The sequence below is a fragment of the Phacochoerus africanus genome, chromosome X (genome assembly GCF_016906955.1).
Source record: "Phacochoerus africanus isolate WHEZ1 chromosome X, ROS_Pafr_v1, whole genome shotgun sequence".
Classification (NCBI taxonomy): Eukaryota; Metazoa; Chordata; class Mammalia; order Artiodactyla; family Suidae; genus Phacochoerus; species Phacochoerus africanus.
In genome coordinates, this window is record NC_062560.1 from 44,189,351 (window position 1) to 44,209,381 (window position 20,031).

The 20,031-nt window shown below is 45.4% G+C and overlaps 1 protein-coding gene across 5 annotated transcripts in view; it reads right to left on the reverse strand.

Annotated features, from left to right (window-relative positions):
* The window catches only part of ZNF41 (zinc finger protein 41), a 47,701-nt gene that overhangs the window by 8,722 nt on the left and 18,948 nt on the right, over positions 1-20,031 (reverse strand). For all 5 annotated transcript variants that reach the window (XM_047765698.1, XM_047765693.1, XM_047765694.1 and 2 more), the window contains 2 exons: positions 5,933-6,059; positions 5,570-5,665 (listed from right to left, as the gene is read on the reverse strand). In XM_047765698.1, coding sequence (XP_047621654.1) covers positions 5,570-5,665; positions 5,933-6,059 — 223 coding nt within the window. The remainder of the gene's footprint in view (positions 1-5,569; positions 5,666-5,932; positions 6,060-20,031) is intronic.

Sequence of the window (20,031 nt, forward strand, 5' to 3'; positions counted from 1 at the left end):
TGGCATAACACTGTAAATCAACTATACTTTAATTAAAAAATAGCACAAAGTATGGTATACTTAGGGGCAAATCTGACAAAAGATGCACAAGAACTGTACACTGAAAGGTAGAAAACATCGCTGAGAAAAATGAAAGAAGACCTAAATAAATGGACGTATATTCATGGATTGGAAGAGCCAATAATGTTAAGATGGGAGTTTCTGTCATGGCTCAGTGGTTAATGAACTCGACTAGTATCCATGAGGATGCAGGTTCAATCCCTGGCCTCGCTCAGTGGGTTAAGGATCCAGTGTTGCCATGAGCTGTGGTGTAGGTCACAGACGCAGCTCGGATCCCGTGTTGCTGTGGCTGTGGTGTAGGCCAGTGGCTACAGCTCCGATTCAACCCCTGGCCTGGGAACTGCCATATGCCATGGGTGTGGCCCTAAAAAGACAAATGACAAAAAAAAAAAAATAATGTTAAGATGATAATTCTCTTCAAACTGATCTACAGATTCAATGTAATCACAATTAAAATTCACTTTTATAGAAATTGTAAAACTAACTGTAAAATTAAAATGATACATGAAGTATTTAGAATAGCCAAAAAAAGCAAAAAACCCAAACAACAAACAAACAAACAAACAAACAAAACGAAAGAGAAGAATAAAGTTGGAGGACTAATACTATACGATTTCAAATTTACTACATAGCTACGGACAGTGTGGGAATGGCATAAAGATAGATGAATAGATCAATGGAACAGAATGAAGAGTCCAGAAAGAAACCCACACACATATGACAACTGATTTTCAATACAGTTGCAAAGGCAATTCAGGTGAGAGGAGGACGGTTTTTTAAATGATGCTGGAGTAATTAGATAGCCATGTGCAAACAAAATGAAACAAAGCAAAACTTTGATCCATACCTTAAGTCACATAGACAAATTAGCACAAAATGTATCACAGAGCTAAATGTAAAACCTAATTTCGTGTGACCTTGGATGAGGTCAAGATTTCTCAGGTACAACACCAAAAGCACGATCCATAAAATAAGAAAAAAGATAAATTAGACTTGGTTAAAATTTTCAATGCTTCATCAAAGACACTGTTAAGCAAATAAAAAAGAAACAATTCACAAAATACATAGCTGGTAATTTGTTTCCAGGAGTTCTTGCTGTGGCTCAGTGGTTAACGAACCCAACTAGGATCCATGAGGTTGCAGGTTTGATCTCTGGCCTTGCTCAGTGGGTTAAGGACCCGGCGTTGTCGTGAGCTGTGGTGTAGGTCGCAGAAGTGCCTCAGATCCTGGGTTGCTGTGGCTGTGGTGTAGGCTGGTGGCTACAGCCCTGATTCAACCCCTAGCCTGGGAACCGCCGTACGCAGCAGGTGTGGCCCTAAAAAGACAAAATAATAATAATAATAATAATAATAATAATAATAATAATAATGATAATTTGTTCCCAGAATATATAATGAACTTTCAAAACCCAATAAAAAGAAATGTTCCCAAAGAATGTATATATATATATATATATACAGCTGGGTCACTTTCCTGTGTAGCAGAAATTGACAGAACATTGTAAATCAACTATAATAAAAAAATAAAAAAAGAAACGATGTTCCCTACAGAAAACTGGGCAAAAGATTTGTACAAACCCTTCACCAAAGATAGATGCCAAATATTAGATATTACGGAAATGCTAATTAAAACCACAGTAAGAAACAACCATCCTGCTGCTAAAATTTCTTTCTTTTTTCTTTTTAGGACCACACCCATGGCATATGGAAGTTCCCGTGCTAGGTGTCAAATCGGAGCTGTAGCCGCCAGCCTACACCACAGCCATAGCAATGCAGGATCTGAGCCGCGTCTGTGACCTACACCACAGCTCAAGGCAATGCCGGATCCTTAACCCACTGAGCGAGGCCAGGGATTGAACCTGTGTCCTCCTGAATGCTACCCAGATTCGTTTCTGCTGAGCCACGACAGGAATTCCACTAAATTTTTTTAAATGGACAATTCAAAGTGCTGGTGAGGATGTAGACCAACTGGAACTCTTACGCCTGGCTGGTTAGAATCTAAAATTGCATATCCACCTTGGAAAACAGTTTGGCAGTTTCTAATAAAGTTAAATATATGCTTAACTTTATGCTTGTATAGCCACCCAGCAATCTGACTCCTAATATTTACCCAAGAGAAGTGAAATCTTTTTTTTTGTCTTTTTGCCTTTTTCTGGGGCCGCTCCCATGGCATATGGAGGTTCCCAGGCTAGGGATCTAATCGGGGCTGTAGCTGCCTGTCTATGCCAGAGCCATAGCAACGCGGGGTACGAGCAGCGTCTGCAACCTACACCACAGCTCACGGCCATGCCGGATCCTTAACCCATTGAGTGAGGCCAGGGATCGAACCCGCAACCTCATGGTTCCTAGTCGGATTAGTTAATCACTGAGCCACGATGGGAACTCTGAGAAGTAAAATCTTATCATCACACAAAATATGTAAACAGATGTTTAAAGTGCCTTTATTTATAATCAACAATAGTGAAATCATCCAACTATCCCTCAACTGGTGACTGGATACACAAACTGTGGTACATCCATCCTGTGGAATACTACTCAGCAATAAAAAAGGAACAAACTACGGAAAACACAGTAGTATGAAAGAGTTTTGAATGCATTATGCCAAGTGAAAGAAGCCAAGCTCCAAAAGCATCATCCTGTGTTCCCTCTGTGGCTCAGCAGGTTAAGAAGCCGACGAGTATCCGTGAGGCTGTGAGTTCGATCCCTGGCCTTGCTCAGTGGGTGAAGGACCCAGCATTGCTGTGAGCTGTGGTGTAGGTCACAGATGCAGCTCAGATCTGGTGTTGCTGTGGCTGTGGCATAGACTGGAAGCTGTGGCTTCAATTCAACCCCTAGCCTGGGAACCTCCATATGCTCTGGGTGCAGCCCTAAAAAGAAAAAAAAGAGCATCATATTGTATGATTCCATTTATATGACATTCTGGAAAAGGCACAACTATAGAGATAGAAGAGATTTTCCAGGGTGGAAGGTGGTGGGAAGGAATAACAATAAAGGGACCCGAGGTAATTTTTCTTTTATATCTTGATTGTGGTAGTGGTTACGCGGCTGTATGCATTTGTCAAAACTCATAGAATTATTAACATAAATAAACCTCACAGAGTCATAAAAAACGTTAAAAGGGGAGTTGAGCAGAGGTTATACAAAATATACTGATACACGTTTAAATTGGAAATAGGTTTCTCTTTGAAAGAAGAATTTAATTGTCACATACTAAGTCATGGGGAAAATTGTAGTCTTTATCATAAAGCTAAAGGAACGATAAATAGAATGTTTTAGGAAATGAAATCTGTCATTAGCATTTACCATGAACTAATAAATAACTAATAGTGAACTAATGAATAATAAATAACTAATGAACTAATAAATAACTAATAGTGGCATCAGCAAATATAGTCATTAATAGAAAAATTATAATCCAGGCATAAGAAAATATGGAGCTGGTTTTGGGTGATATTACTGGGAACTGAGAAGATGAACTGAGAACGGAAAATGATATTTGCCAAAATGGAAAAGCAGTAGGAACTGTAGAGTGATGAATTTTAAAATGACTGAAAGATTTAAGAAACACTGAGAGGGAGTTCCCTTTGTAACTCAGCGGTTAATGAATGCGACTAGGGTCCATGAAGATGCACGTTCAATCCCTGGCCTCGCTCAGTGGGTGAAGGATCTGGCGTTGCCGTGAGCTGTGGTGTAGGTCGAAGATGCGGCTCGGATCCTGCGTTGCTATGGCTGTGGTGTAGGCTGGCAGCCGCAGCTCTGATTCGACCCCTAGCCTGGGACCTCCATATGCCGTGGGTGCCGCCCGAAAAAAAAAAAAGAAAGAAAGAAAGAAATGCTGAGAATGTGACCAGAGTTGGAAGGTGAGAAGGGTTTCTGATATGTGAGTGATGATTCCAATTTCTGATGTACTGAGGAGTAAGAGAAACATCTCAAGGGAACTTTCCGGGTAGCTACATGTAGAACTAAAGTACCAGGGAAGAACAGAAACTGGAGATGTCAAAGGCAGAGTCATCGGAATTTCAGGATGGATGAATCCTTGCATGTACATGAAGAAAAGACTGAACATAGAAAGGGCCCGTAGGGCAACTTCATTTATGAGGATAACGAAGAGGAGAAGGTGGGAAAGGGGAGCAAATAATACATTGGATGCAAATCAGTATGAACCAGACAGGAAACCCAATTAAAACAAGGGGAACGTGAGCAAGGTCACGCACAGGAGGGAAACTCAAAGAGCCCACAACAGGTCAATAATGAAATGCTCAAACTAGATATTGGAGGAATGGGAAATAAAAATGAGATACCACTTCAGACCCACTGTTGGCCAAAAAAAAAAAAAAACTTTGGTACTGCTAATTGTTAGCAGAAACTCTAGGAAAGCCGTAACCCTTGTGCACTGTTGCTACAGATTAGTGCAGCCAATCAGAGAAGGATAAGGTGCTTAGTCAATTTCAGGACAAGAATATGCAGTGATCAGGCAAACTCTCTTCTACATGCATCCCTGAGAAATCCTCACACTCCATAAGGGAATGTTTGTGTGGGAGTTGCTTGTCTTAGCTGGGAGTTTACAACAACCTAGGTTTCACCACTGGGTGAATGGTTCACTAAGATGGGGTGTTGGCACACTGTGGAACACGACGCAGCAATTTGAAGGAGCGAAGCCAGACGAACATTGCAATATGGACCGGTCTTAGGGATGAGTGAAAAAATGGAACCGAATTAAGACCCATAACACGATATAACTCATATATACTAAGAATACATATTTATAAACCAGTACTTCAGGCTTTAAGAGAATACTGCATACATTCAAAGATCGAACACATCAGATCAGTGGTCTGTGGGAGGAGGCATAAGGGATGGAGATGGGGGATTGGAATAAAAGGGAAGAGATTTTAAAAGATCTGAAGGTATTGGAGTTCCCATCATGGTGCAGCGGAAATGAATCTGACTAGGAACCATGAGGTTTCGGGTTCGATCCCTGGCCTTGCTCAGTGGGTTAAGGATCCAGCGTTGCCGTGAGCTGTGGTGTAGGTCACAGATGTGGCTTGGATCCGGCGTTGCAGTGGCTGTGGCTGTGGTGTAGGCCGGTGGCTACAGCTCTGATTGGACCCCTAGCCTGGGAAACTCCATCTACCGGGGGTGATGACAAAAAAAAAAAAAAAAAGTTCTGAAGATACAAGGTAAGAACCTAAGATAAGGGGGTGAGAGTGGAGTAGGAAGAATAAAAAGTTTCTAGATAAGATAGGGTGGTATGTCTGTGTTCTGGGGGACAGAGATTAGAGACAAAAAGCCAAGCAAAGAAGGCAGTGGATGTTGGCCAGGCTCACATTCAGAGATGGCATTTCAGGTATTGAAGGCGCTTCTGTCAACTCTTTCCAAGCAACTCCAAACGTTTGGAGCCTTCAAGATAGGTTATCTTTGGAGCCTTTCAAAGGCATCAATCAGCCTCTCCCAAGGAAAATTGAGATCTACTTCCATGTCCCGCATCTGCCCAGGTCACACTCACTCACCTGAGCAGCTCTGATGTGGGGTTTCCTCCTCCAGCGTCCATGGCCCCTCTCCTTGCTCCAACTTGCAGATGACCTCCGGTTTGGGAACGTGGTACCCTGTTAACAGGATGTGATACAGGATTGGGTCCAGCTAGTTGGGTTTGGGGGCCTTTCAATAACACTTCCATGTGCTCTGAAATGGGACAGTGATCCCATTTCACTGGGAGTAAGTGATAGTCACAGAAGTGAAAAAGGACAGAAGACTCTCAGGCAAGGATGACACCATCACACATGTCAGGTGTCCGAGCACTCAGCAGCTGAGAATGGGAACAGCCTCACTGAGGCCCCGGGCAGATGCACCGGGCAGAGAGATAGATGTCTTACCCACGGAGCGCAGATGGCTGTAGTTCTCCAGGGTCACATCCCGGTACAGGCGCCTCTGAGCAGGGTCCAAGTGCTGCCACTCCTCCCTGCTGAAGTCCACAGTCACGTCCTCAAATGACACTGATGCCTGTAACAACACGATCCCGTTCAGGGTGACAAGGTCAGCACCAGGGGATGGAAGGGAGACAAATAAGAAGTTGGGTTTTTGTTTTTGTTTTTTGTTTTTTGTTTTTTTGTTTTTTTTGCTTTTTAAGGCCACATCTGCTTGCCTATGGAAGTTCCCAGGCCAAATTGGAGCTGAAGCCGCCGGCCTGCACCACAGCTACAGCAACGCCAGATCTGAGCCACTTCTGTGACCTACACCACAGCTCACGGCAACACCGGATCCTTAACCCACTGAGCAAGGCCAGAATGGAACCCATGGCCTCATGGATCTCATGGATACCAGATGGGTTTGTTACCACTGTGCCACCACGGGAACTCCCAGGAAGGTGTTTTTCTTTTTTTAATGATTTTTACCATAATGTATCCTGTAGGGGTTTTACTCAGGACCTAGTTTTGGGAGAGGAAAAACAAAAAAACTTATTGACGTATCTTGACATTCTTTGTGTACTATATTCATTCATTTATTCATTCAGTTCTTCTTTTTTCAAAATGAGCATTAAAATAAGCTCTAACTCCCCAAGTTAATGTAGGAACTACATACAATGCACTTACTGGTTGATTATGTGCCAGGTAATGGCAATACAGAACTGCATAAAATGCGAAACATTTGGAAGAAATGTACTGGGGGGAAAGGCAAAACAATGAAGCCTTTAAAATATAACAGAGGAGTTCCCATCATAGCTCAGTGGTTAACGAATCTGACTAGGAACCATGAGGTTGCGGGTTTGATCCCTGGCTTTGCTCAGTGGGTGAAGGATCGGGCGTTGCCGTGAGCTGTGGTGTAGGTCACAGACACGGCTCGGATCCTGCGCTGCTGTGGCTCTGGCATAGGCTGGGCAGCTACAGCTCCGATTGGACCCCTAGCCTGGGAACCTCCATATGCCTCGGGAGCGGCCCAAGAAATGGCAAAAAGACAAAAAATAAATAAATAATAAATAAATAAATAAATAAAATACAACAGAAAAAGCCATAATATAGATGAATAGCTTCATGATCTTGGATTATGAAAAGAATTCTCAAAAAAATTAACCATAAAGAAAAAGACTGATATCTGTCTCCACTAAAGTTTAAAACTTCTATTCATCCAAAAGACAGCAATGAGGGAGTTCCCAGTTGTGGCTCAGCAGAAGCAAACCTGAGTAGGTAGGATCCAAGAGGATGCGGGTTCAATCCTTGGCCCTGTTCAGTGGGTTAAGCATCCGGTGTTGCCTCGAGCTGTGGTGTAGGTCGCAGATGAGGCTCAGATCTGGTGTGGCTGTGGTGTAGGCTGGCGGCTGTAACTCTGATTCGACCCCTAAGCTGGGAACTTCCATATGCAGCACCCGTGGCCCAAATAAACAAACAAACAAATAAATAAATAAATAAATAAATAAATAAATAAATAAAACAGACTGCAATGAGGTCCTACTGCACAGCACAAGGAACTATATCCAATCTCTTGGGATAAGACATGATGGAAGACAGTATGAGAAAAAAAATGCATGTGTGTGTGTGGGTCACTATGCTGTACAGAAGAAATTGGCACAACATTGTAAATCAACTATGCTTTGATTTAAAAGAAAAAAGACAGCATTATAGGGAGTTCCCTGGTGACTCGGTGGATTAAGGATCTGGTGTTGTCACTGCCGTGGCTTGGGTTCAATTTCTGGCTTGGGAACTTCCGCACGCCACGAGTGCAGCCAAAAAAAAAAAAAAAAAGCACAAAACTTAAAAACAACAAGAGAGAAAGAGACATCATTATAAAGAAAAAAAAAGGAGTTCCCGTCGTGGCGCAGTGGTTAACGAATCCGACTAGGAACCAGGAGGTTGCGGGTTCGGTCCCTGCCCTTGCTCAGTGGGTTAACGATCCTGCGTTGCCGTGAGCTGTGGTGTAGGTTGCAGACGCGGCTCGGATCCCGCGTTGCTGTGGCTCTGGCGTAGGCCGGTGGCTACAGCTCCGATTCAACCCCTAGCCTGGGAACCTCCATATGCCGCGGGAGCGGCCCAAGAAATAGCAACAACAACAACAATAACAACAACAACAAAAAAAAAAAGAAAAGAAAATCCATCAAATAGAAGATACCTGCAACACATGTTACTTACAAAGGGCTCATATCTAGAGGATGAAAAGAACATTGACAAACCAATAAGAGGAAAAGGGACCACCTAGTAGAAAAGTGGACGAAAGATCTAAACAGGCGGAGGTCCCGTCGTGGCTCAGAGGTTAAAGCACCTGACTGCTATCCATAAGGATGTGGGTTTGATCCCTGGCCTCCCTTAGTGGGTTAAGGATCTAGCATTGCCATGAGCTGTGGTATAGGTCGAAGACGCGGCTCGGATTCTATGTTGCTCTGGCTGTGGTGTAGGCTGGCAGCTACAGCTCCGATTTGAACCCTAGCCTGGGAACAACCATATGCCGCAGGTGTGGCCCTAAATAGACAAAAGACAGAAAAAAAAAAAACTAAACAGGCATTTTACAAAAGAGGAAATCCAAAGCATTAATAAATCCAAAACATTAATAAATCCCAAAAGGGCTAAGCTCCTTAGAAACTAGGGGATGCATTTTCAAGACATAATGAGTTCCTACTACACAATCCCTAGAATGTCTTCAATGAAAGAGAGCAGCAATAGCAAGGATGTGCAGAAAAGGGAATCCTTGTACACTCTTGGTAGGAATGTAAATTGCTGCAGCCACTGTAGAAAACAGTATGGAAGCTCCTCAAAAAACTAAAAATAGAACTACCATACGATCCAGCAATTCCAATTCCACTCCTGGGTATATATCCAAAGAAAACAAAAAAACCAATTCAAAAAGATACATGCTGGGAGTTCCCTACATGGCTCAGAGGGTTCAGGATATGGCATTGTCACTGCTGTGGCTCAGGTCACTGCTGTGGCACAGGTTCGATCCCTGGCCCATGAACTCCCACACACCACAGGCGCAGCAAAAAAAAAAAAAAAAAAAGACTGGCAATATGAAGTGTTGAAGAGAACATGGAGCAATGAAAACTCTCATATGTGGAGTTCCCGTTGTGGCTCAGCTGTTAACAAATCTGACTAGCATCCATGAGGATGCAGGTTCGATCCCTGGCCTTGCTCATTGGGTTAAGGATCTGATGTTGCCGTGAGCTGTGGTGTAGGTCGCAGACACAGCTCGGATCCTGCATTGCTGCGGCTGTGGTGTAGACCCGTGGCTATAGCTCCAATTTGACTCCTAGCCTGGGAACCTCCACGTGCCGTGGGTGTGGCCCTAAAAAGAGGACACAGTGATTCCATCCATGGAAATTGGCTCAATTGGAATATGTGCTCATGTGCAACAAGAGGCAGGTTCAAGGGTGTTTACAGCAGCATTATTCAAAATGTGTGTAATATTTTATGATAAAAAAAGTTGAGGGAGTTCCTGTTGTGGTGCAATGGAAACGAATCTGACTAGTATCTATGAGGATGCGGGTTCGTTCCCTGGCCTCGATCAGCAGGTCGGGGATCCAGCGTTGCTGTGAGCTGTGGTGTAGGTGGCAGAGGTGGCTCAGATCCCACATTGCTATGGCTGTGGTATAGGCTGTAGCTCCGATTTGACCCCTAGCCTGGGAACCTCCATATGCCATGGGTGTGGCCCTCGAAATGAAGCAAATAAATACATAAATAAATAAAAGTTGAAAATTAACAGTAATTTTAAAAAACCAGTGTTCAACATAACAGTAACAGTATTTGCTATCTTTGCTGGAAAATACGAAGGATATTTTCTTAGTTGCTTTTATTTGCCTAATCTCTAAGCATATACTGCTCATCCACCCGCTCATTCACCAACTAAGCAAGACTGGTTTTTTGGTTAGGGAGATCTGTGGGGTTGAGGGAGAGAACTGTGTGAAAGTATCACCTATTTAAAAAGTTAAGTTAAAAGTTACCAGTGGGGGGAGTTCCCGTCGTGGCTCAGTGGTTAACGAATCCGACTAGGAACCATGAGGTTGCGGGTTCGATCCCTGGCCTTGCTCAGTGGGTGAAGGATCTGGCGTTGCCATGGGCTGTGGTGTAGGTTGCAGACGAGGCTCGGATCCCGTGTTGCTGTGTCTCTGGTGTAGGCCGGTGGCTACAGCTCTGATTCGACCCCTAGCCTGGGAACCTCCATATGATGTGGGAAGCAGCCCTAGAAAAGGCAAAAGACAAAAAAAAAAATTACCAATGGGTCCGAAATAGAATTGACACAATTCTCCCTATTTCTCCAGCTAAGTACAGCTACAATGCCTGGACATTATATATAAAACAAAGATAAGACTGATAGTTGGAGAGAAGGTGGCTACCTGGTTAGGGACCTTGGAGCCTGAGGAGTGACACAATGGTGATTTTCCTGAGTTTCTCTTAGCCTCATATTTCCTAGACTTGGTGCTGGAGAAGCTGGCAACCCAGAATGCCAACTGGTGTGGACAAAAACTGCCCCAAGTATGGGAGTTCCTTGGTGGTTCAGTGGGTTAAGGATCCAGCATTGTCAGTGCTGTTACGCGGGTTTGATCCCTAGCCCAGGAACTTCCATGTGCTGCAGGCTCAGCCAAAAAAGAAAAAAAAAATAACTGTTCCGAGAAAGCCTACTCTTTCTAGCCAAAGTACGGGAAAGGGGCAATGGAACAAGAAAAAAAAAAAAAAAATTTAGGAGTTCCCATTGTGGCTCAGCGGAAATGAACCTGACTGGTATCCACGAGGATTCGGGTTCCATCCCTGGCCCTGTTCAGTGGGCTAAAGATCTGGCGTTGCCGTGAGCTGTGGCATAGGTCACAAATGAGGCTTGGATCTGGTGTTGCTGTGGCTGTGACATGGCCAGCAGCTGCAGCTCCGATTCGACCCCTAGCCTGGGAACCTCCATATGCCGCAGATGGGGCCCCCCCAAAAAAAGCAAAAGGAAGGAAGGAACGGAGAAAAATTTAGATAATCACTGCCCTACTCCAGCCAAGCATCACGGAAAAAACTGTGGTCCCCATGCCCATTCTCATCAGCGAAGGCTGAGTGGGGAGCCTAGGTTTTCCTCTATGTCTGGGGATAATGAGGCCCCTCCTCAATTTAGGCTACGCAGGCAATCTTGAACTTCTTCCCTCAACCCAGTAATTAGGTGTCTTTTTGTCTCCCCACCAGGGTGGTGTCGGAGGCGGTCTCATGGAGAGCATGAAATTCCACCTCTACCTGGCAGTAAGAAGGATTTCTCCTTTTTTGGCAGAACAGTGTTGGAGGGAGCTTGATAAATACAAGACTTAAATAACATCCAGAATCCAGAGTTCCCAAAATATCCAGGACATAAGTGAAAATTAGGCATCATGCGAAGAAGCAGGGAAATCTCAACTGGCATGAGAAAAGACAATTAACAGATACCAATGCTGAGATGACACCAATGTTAGAATTATATGACAAGAATTTTAGAGTAGCCATCATAGAAATGCTTCAATATACCCAAATGCAAAAAGAGAAAGTCTCAGGGGAAAAAAAGGATATACAGAACTATTCTAAAAAACTGAAAAATACCATAAGTAAAATTTTAGGAGTTCCCTGGTGGCCTAGTGGTTAAGAACTTGGTATTTCACCATTGTGGCTCTGGTTCAATCCCTGGCTGAGGAACTTCTGTATGCCACATGCACAGCCAAAAAATTTTTTTTACAACTCAGTGGATGAGCTCAACAGCAGAATAGAGAGGATAAAGGAAAGAATTAGAGAATTAGATGATAGAACAATAGAAATGATCCAGTCTGAACAACAGAAAGAAAATTGGAAAAAAAAAATGATCAGGCATTCATGTCATCAGAGTCCCAGAAGAAAAGGGAAAATGTGGGGCTGGAAAAGCATTTGAAGAAATTATGGCTGAAAGTTTCTCAGAGTTGGTAAAAGATATCAACTTAAAGTTTCAAGAAACTGAGCAAACCCCAAAAGGATAAACCAAAGAAATTACACCAAGACACATTGTAGTCAAACTTCAGAAAACTAAAGACGGAAAAAAATTCTTGAAATCAACAAGAGCGTAACACCACCTTATCTATGAGGGAAAAACAAAGTGACAGCGGATTTTGTATCAGAAACCATGGTGGAGAGAAGTGGCACATTTTTCAAGAGCTGAAAGAAAATAACTCAATCCTGAATTCCATATATGGCAAAATTATCCTTAAGAAATGAAGCGGTCATGGCCAATAAATATATGAAAAGGTGCTTAACATCATTATCAGGGAAATGCAAATCAAAACTACCATGAAATAGTGCCTCACACTTACTAGGATGGCTAGCATCAAAAAGTCAAATAAGAACAAGTGCTGATGGAGTTCCCGTCGTGGCACAGTGGAAACAAATCCGACTAGGAACCATGAGGTTGCGGGTTTGATCCCTGGCCTCCCTCAGTGGGTTAAGGATCTGGCATTGCTGTGAGGTGTGGTGTAGGTTGAAGGCGAGGCTCGGATCCCGCGTTGCTGTGGCTGGGAACCTCCACATGCCGTGGGCGTGGCCCTAAAAAGACAAAAGCCCAAACCAAACCAAACCAAACAAAAAAACGAGTGCTGATGAGGATTCGGAGAAATTGGAAATTTCATACACTGCAGGTGGGAATGTAAATTGGTGCTGCTGCTTTGGAAGATAGTCTGGAAGTTTCTCAAAATGATTAAACATGGAGTTATTTAACCCAGCAAAAATGAAAATATATACCCACGTTAAAAACATGTACACAGGAGTTCCCATCGTGGAGCAGTGGAAACGAGTCTGACTAGGAACCATGAGGTTGTGGGTTTGATCCCTGGCCTCCCTCAGTGGGTTAAGGATCTGGCGTTGCCATGAGCTGTGGTGTAGGTTGCAGATGCGGCTCGGATCCCGAGTGGCTGTGGCTGTGGTGTAGGTCGGCGGCTACAGCTCTGATTAGACCCCTAGCCTGAGAACCTCCATATACCTTGGGAGCGGCCCAAGAAATGGCAAAAAGACCAAAAAAAAAAAAAAAAAGATAATTGTCAACGGGTGAGGTAAGGGGACTGAATGGAAGCTGAGTTTTCTACATCTCATTCTTTTTTTTTTAAATTTCTTTATATATATATTTTTTCCCTACTGTACAGCATGGTGACCCAGCTACCATACATACATCTCATTCTACTTGGTAAAATGTCAACACCAGCAGAGACCTATGCGGTGATGGGATAGTTCGGTAGCTGGATCATTGTACAGGAATCTACACAAGGGTAACGTGGCCGAGAAGGACACACACCACGGCAATGTCAGTTTCCTGTTGGTGATTTTCTAGTCTAGTGATGCAGGATGTAACCACGGGGGAAAACCAGGTAAAGGGTTATGTGAGACCTCTGTACCATCTTTGCAATTTCCTGTACATTTATAACTGTTTCCAAATAAAGAGTTCTAACAAACTACCAAATTATCCTCAGAAAGATCAGAGCAGGGAACACAGCCCAAAAGATCAAGATGCTATTAAAACGGAACATTCACCTCTTTCCTCTTTATCTGCTGACCTATGTGCCTACCTACCTATTACAGGGACTGGTCACTTCCTGCTTTATTCAGTAGATCATAATCTATTGCGATTATAACTTCTTTTGCTACTCAAATTGTCCCAGATTTGGCCAGAGGGAGATCTTTCAAAGGGGCTCCTGTGTCATTTTGACATGTTCCCATCTTTGGAGTGCTTCATTGCCTCCCGGCACAATGAGTTCATCCAGAATCATTCTGTACTTTCTCTGTTCTAACCCTGGAGTCAGTCATTTCCCTAAGAAGCTCTCGTTCCTATCAGTGACAAATGGTAAATCAAGGTGTAGTCGCTGCGCCTGGCATGTACATGTCCTTTCAGTGGTCAGAGCGAGGAATGTTTTTCCTTATAGCAGAATGTCAACGAATCAATGTGGAAATGATGGAATTAGAAAAATGCCATTGGGGAAATGGCACAGTAATTAATTGTTACAGGCAAGGAGCATTGCTGGATGCTAAAATCGGTGGACAGAAGCAAGAGAAACAGGATATTCTCATTCAAAGTATCTCCCCACAAAATAGCTATTCATTGCAAAGAGAAAGATAGGAACTTTACAATACCCAGGGGACACCATCTTAGCCAGGTGATCGAAGTTAATATTATCAACAAAGGACAAATTGATATTGAATGCGTGCCACCACGAGGCACTGAGGAGAACACAGCATCGTTTCTGTGATATTCCTGACAAAAATGAATAACCTGAATCTAATTATGAGGAAGCAAGAAACAGACCCAAAGCGAGGGACATTCTTCCAAATGGTCAGTGTCGTGAAAGTCAAGGAAGGGCGAAGGGACTGTTTCAGATTAAAGACTAAAGGGACATGAGACTAAAGGTTCATGCAATACATGAACCTGGATTGGATCCTGGATCGGGGGGCAGGGGGAAATGCTATAAGGGACATTATCGTGACAATAGGGGAAACCGTATTTACAAATTATATGTTAGGGAGTTCCTGTCGGGGAAGGAATCCGGCTAGGAACCATGAGGTTGTGGGTTCGATCCCTGGCCTCGCTCAGTGGGTTAAGGAGCTGGCATTGCCGTCAGCTGTGGTGAAGGTCGCAGGCGCGGCTTGGATCTGATGCTGTGGCTGTGGTGTAGGCCGGCAGCTGTAGCTCCAGTTCAACCCCTAGCCTGGGAACCTCCATATGCCGCGGGTGTGGCCCTAAAAAGCAAATATGTGTGTGTGTGTGTGTGTGTGTGTGTGTGTGTGTGTTAGGTAATTAGCTAATATACATCAAATATTAGATAGTATTAGATCAATGTGAAATGTCTGGATTTTGATAACTGTACTGTGATTATGTAAGAGAATGTCTTTGTTCTTAAGAGATACACATTAAGTATTTAGTGGTAAAAGGGAATGATGACTGCAAATTACTCTCAAATAGTTCAGAAAATGAGTTTCAAATATATCTATGTGGTATTCCATTGTGTATGTTGGTAGATGCAAACAGTTACATTTAGAATGGATAAGCCATGAGGTCCTACTGTACAGCACAGGGAACTATGCCCAATCTCTTGGGAGAGACCAGGATGGAAGATAAGGTGAGAAAGAGAATGTATATTCATGTATGACTGACTGGGTTACTACTCTGGACAGCAGAAATTGACTCAACACTGTAAATCAACTATACCCTAATACAAATAAATTAAAAAATATATATCTGTGTGCATACACATACATACATAAATTGAGAAGAGAATGAAAGCATATGTGCCAAACTATTAGTTAGTGATTTTGGATGAAGGGCAAAAGAATCCAAAGTTTCCAAAGAATTAATGCTTTAAAACTCTTAGAAAATATCTTCCTTTAGGTCTTGAGGTAGATAAGGACTTCCCAAACAAGACAGAAAATGCATATGTATCAAAGACAAGATCTAGAGACTCAGGAGTTTCCTCGTGGTGCAGCGGGTTAAGGATCTGGCGTTGTCACTGCAGTGGCTCAGGTTGCTGCTGGGGCGCAGGTTCGATCCCTGGCCCGGGAACTTGCACACACCACAGGCATGGCCAAAATAAAAATCTAGTGATTCAACTATAAGGAAATGAGGAAACTTTATTCATTGAAAGACCCTTTGTCCTTTGGGGGCCCTTATTAGTCAAAGTGTTCAGGGAGCACAGAGCAGGCAAGGAACTCAGTTCCTGTGCTACCACCAGCAGCTCCCGCAGGCAGATCCATGAGCACTGGGCTGTGCCCAGCACGTCACCCACCAGCTCTCCTGAGCACAGCCCTGAGGGTTGCTGAGAGCGGGACCTCCGTGTGAGCCTCCAGCAATGCATCTGACCTGGCCTTCTTGACGGCCCAAGGGCACTCACCCGGCGAGAACCCCGGAGTCAGGCTTGAGGGAAGCTCTCACTCTGCCTGCCCATCCTCCTGATCTTTGCTCTCTTGCTGGTGACCCCAGGACAGACCGGCAGCTGTGCTGGTGACACAGGGGAGGAGCCTCGGGGGTGGGGAGGAGAGGCTATCTGCCAACCAGTATGGAAAAATTAAAATATTCTGTCGTTTGACATTGTTAAACATTAAAACATTTTTGGGGGGTCTTTTTTGCCATTTCTTGGGCTGCTCCCGCGGCATACGGAGGTTCCCAGGCTAGGGGTCGAATTGAAGCTGTAGCCACCAGCCTACGCCAGAGACACAGCAATGTGGGAATCCGAGCCTTGTCTGCAACCTACACCACGGCTCATGGCAATGCTGGATCCTTAACCCACTGAGCAAGGCCAGGGATCGAACCTGCAACCTCATGGTTCCCAGGCGGATTCACTAACCACTGGGCCATGACAGGAACTCCCATCTAATGTATATTTATATACATATACTTGAGTGCATATATTCTTTTTCAGACATTGTTAAACATTTTAACAACTCCAATAGCCCAAGCTGGTGGACAAAAGACCACCCTCACCTGTCTCTCCCTCCCTGAGAGTCACACAAGGAAAGTGTACCATGACTATGCCAGCCACAGATGCCCCGCTCGGATGCCCTTCCCCGCCAAAATAGACACTTTGGACTCCACCCTGGCTGGGTAGGCTTCTGCGAGGTGATGGAAGGGGATTTGGGAGCTAGCAATTGGAGCACAATGTTGCTAACACAGACCCACTCAGATTCTAGCCTCCGCAGCCACACAGGAAAAGGCTGGGTTTTCTGGTCTGTTTCTGCCTCGGAGGATGGAGTGTGTCAGTGCCACCACCAGGACCCCTACGAGGACTTTCTAGGACAGGATCCCTGCTCCATCTCCTGATGGCTCTCCAGCGAAGCACACAGCCATGCCTCCCTTCAGGGGCATCTCAGTCCCAGAACATTCTGCACCCCTGGGGCAAGCTGTGCTGCCAGGATTGGCCCGTCCACTGCCCATTCTGTCTGTCCCTGGCCATCGGCTCTGTCCCACCCTGCAGATGGCTTGGGGCTTGGTCCTCCAGCTTCAAGGCTGCTCTCAGTCCTGCCTTCCTGTAATAGGATCGGCCCCTTTACAGCCTCTCCCAGCCAAGCAGAAGGGCTCCCAGGGCACTTACGAGGCTGCCTGAGAGCCCGTGGTGTGGTTCATGGTGCCCTCAGCCGGGGTGAGACTGGACATCTCTGCATGCCCCCCCGGCCTCTCCTGCTCCCTCCCCACTGGATTGTTCTCTGTACCTCTGTGCTCCTACCTCTGGCTTCCTCTACTCACTGTGCCCACTCCTGTCCCCCAGCTTCTCCCTGCTCCCTCTCCTGGTCCTTGTTCCCTCTGCATGGTTCCCATCTGACTCTTCCTTCGTCCCTCTGTTTACTGTTCCCCCTAAATGTCTCTTGTTTTTCCTGAGTGTTCCCTAGCCTCTTTAGTGATGCCTCTGATTATCCCTGGGTCCCTCTAACTGTTCGATTGTTTCTTCTTCCCGCTGACGGATCCCTGGGGCCTCTGACTGTCCTGTGTTGCCTTTGACAGTTGTCCCTCTAGCCGGTCCTTAGTCTGTGGCACCATTCTGATTTTGCCCTAGTCCATCCGACTGCTCCCTGGTTCTCATGAGGCTTTCTTGTTCCTTCTAGTTGATACAGACTGACTGCTCTCTGAGTCCTATGACTTCTCCCTAGAACGAATTCTTCCCTGTTCCTTGGGCAGTTCTGGAACACATTTCTAATATGCTCTCATCTGATGCTCCTGTGTCTGGTCCATGGACCACACTTTGCAGAGGGCTGGCCTACCTGGCTCTTGATCATCAACCTATATTATTTCTATGTGCTCTGTGCCACAGCTGGATTCTCTACTTTCACCTTCTCCCTCACTTGCATTCATTACATCTGACTTTGGCTGGTTCCTTTGGTTGTTTTCTTTCTTTCTTTTTTTTTTTTTTGGTCTTTTTTCCCCCTTTTATGCTATTTTAGGGACACACACGTGGCATATGGAGGTTCCCGGGCTAGGGGGCAAATTGGAGCTGTAGCTGCCAGCCTATGCCACAGTCACGCAGGATCTGAGCTGCGTCTGTGCCCTACACCATAGCTCACGGCAACACCGGATCCTTAACCCACTGGGCAAGGCCAGGGATCACACCTGCGTCCTCATGGATACTAGTCGGATGTGTTAACCACTGAGCCCCGATATGGGAACTCCCCTTTGGTGTTTCTTTCTTTCTTTCTTTCTTTTTTTTTTTGTCTTTTTGCCTTTTCTAGGGCCGCTCCCGCGGCATATGGAAATTCCCAGGCTAGGAGTTGAATTGGAGCTGTAGCTGCCAGCCTACTCCAGAGACACAGCAACTCAGGATATGAGCCGTGTCTGCGATCTACAGCACAGCCCTTTGGTTGTTTCTTGAGCAGAGTGACCGGCTGTCCCAGTTTGCCTAGGACTTCCCCTGCTTTAGCACTGAGGTCCTACATCCCAGGGAACTCAGGATGCTCCCCAGCCTCTCCCTGGCTCCTGCAACTTTCCCTCAAGCCCAGCGCCCATTACACGGGGCCTCTGGCTTTGGAAATGGATACCATGCCTTCCAGCTGTTCTCTAGTCCCTCCAGTTGTTCTCTGGTCAGTCAGTCTGCTGTCCCACACCAGTTATACTTTTGATGCCCACTTCGCTGTGCCCTAGTCCTCTGGTTAGGCTGTGGGACCTCTAGTGGACACCCAGCACAGCTTCGCTGTTCCCTCTGGCTGTTCTCCAAGCTCAGCAATTGTTCCTTGTGACCCCTGGTGCCCTTGGCTAAGCCTCAGTCTCAGAGGCTTTTTTCTGCCTCTCCAACTGTCCCCATGGGCCTGTCCCTCCCTTGCCCTTCCAACCCGTTCTCCAGCCTCAACAGCTCTGCTTCCTGTGGCTGCCGCCGGCTCCCAGGCTCATCTTCCCCATTTCCTGCTCCCTTTCTGCATTCCCTCGGATTCTCTTCTGACCCCCTGGCACCTCTCGAAGTGGCTTGTCTGGCAGGCTCTTACCTAGCACACCAACCCCTTTGGTTTTTCCCATTTGAGCTGAGTCTTCTGTTTCCTGGTCCCTCTGGGTGGCCCCTGTTCCCTCTAGCTGCTCGCTGGTTCCTCTGTCTCCTGATCCTTCCAATTGTTCTTAGACTCTCTGGCTCTTGCAGGCTCCCCACTATTTCCGCTTCTGTAGCCCTGACTACTGTTTCTTGGTCTCTCTGCTGCTCCCTGGATTCTGGCTCGTGCTTTCTCACTTCTTCTGTTTGTTCTATTGCATTCCCATTGGCCCTGGTCCCTTGGTTATCGTCTGTCTCCAATAAATGCACCATGGTCCCTTTGGCTGTTCCTTGTGGCTATTCCTCATCCCTCTTTCTCTTACCGACCCCTCTCCTTGTTTTCCAGCTTCAGCCACTATTTCTTAGTTCACTGCCTGGTTCCCACTCCTGGAGACATTTTTTTTTTTTTTTTGCCTTTTCTAGGGCCTCTCCCATGGCATATGGAGGTTCCCAGTCTAGGGGTCTGATCAGAGCTGTAGCCGCCGGCCTACACCACAGCCACAGCAACGCAGGATCCGAGCCGCGTCTGCAACCTACACCACAGCTCACGGCAGTGCCGGATCCTTAACCCACAGAGTGAGGCCAGGGATCAAACACAACCTCATGATTCCTAGTTGGATTCGTTAACCACTGCGCCACGATGGGAACTCCTCCTGGGGACACTTTTTATTGGGTCCTTGATATCTCTGCCCATTCCTCACTCCCTGACCTCTAATGAAAAAACTAAAAACCTAACAAGTAAATAAGTGAATAAATACTATTCTCCAGCGTCTTCATCATTTCCATCTCTTTTGGGGAAGGAAGATCTACAGTTGGAGAAATGCACCTTGCAGAGACCAGAATAATTCATCAAGAAATTCCCACACACTGGCTGGGCAAGAGGCCATGTGTGCAGAAGGAATGGGGAGGACCACACTGTGGTGGCCCCAACCTGTGGGTTTACAGCCTAGACAAGGACAATTTTCCACAGCGGAAGTGCCCTACTTTTAGGCAGCAATTCCTTTACCATTCGATGCCCCTGTATCTTTTTTTTTTTTTTTGGTCTTA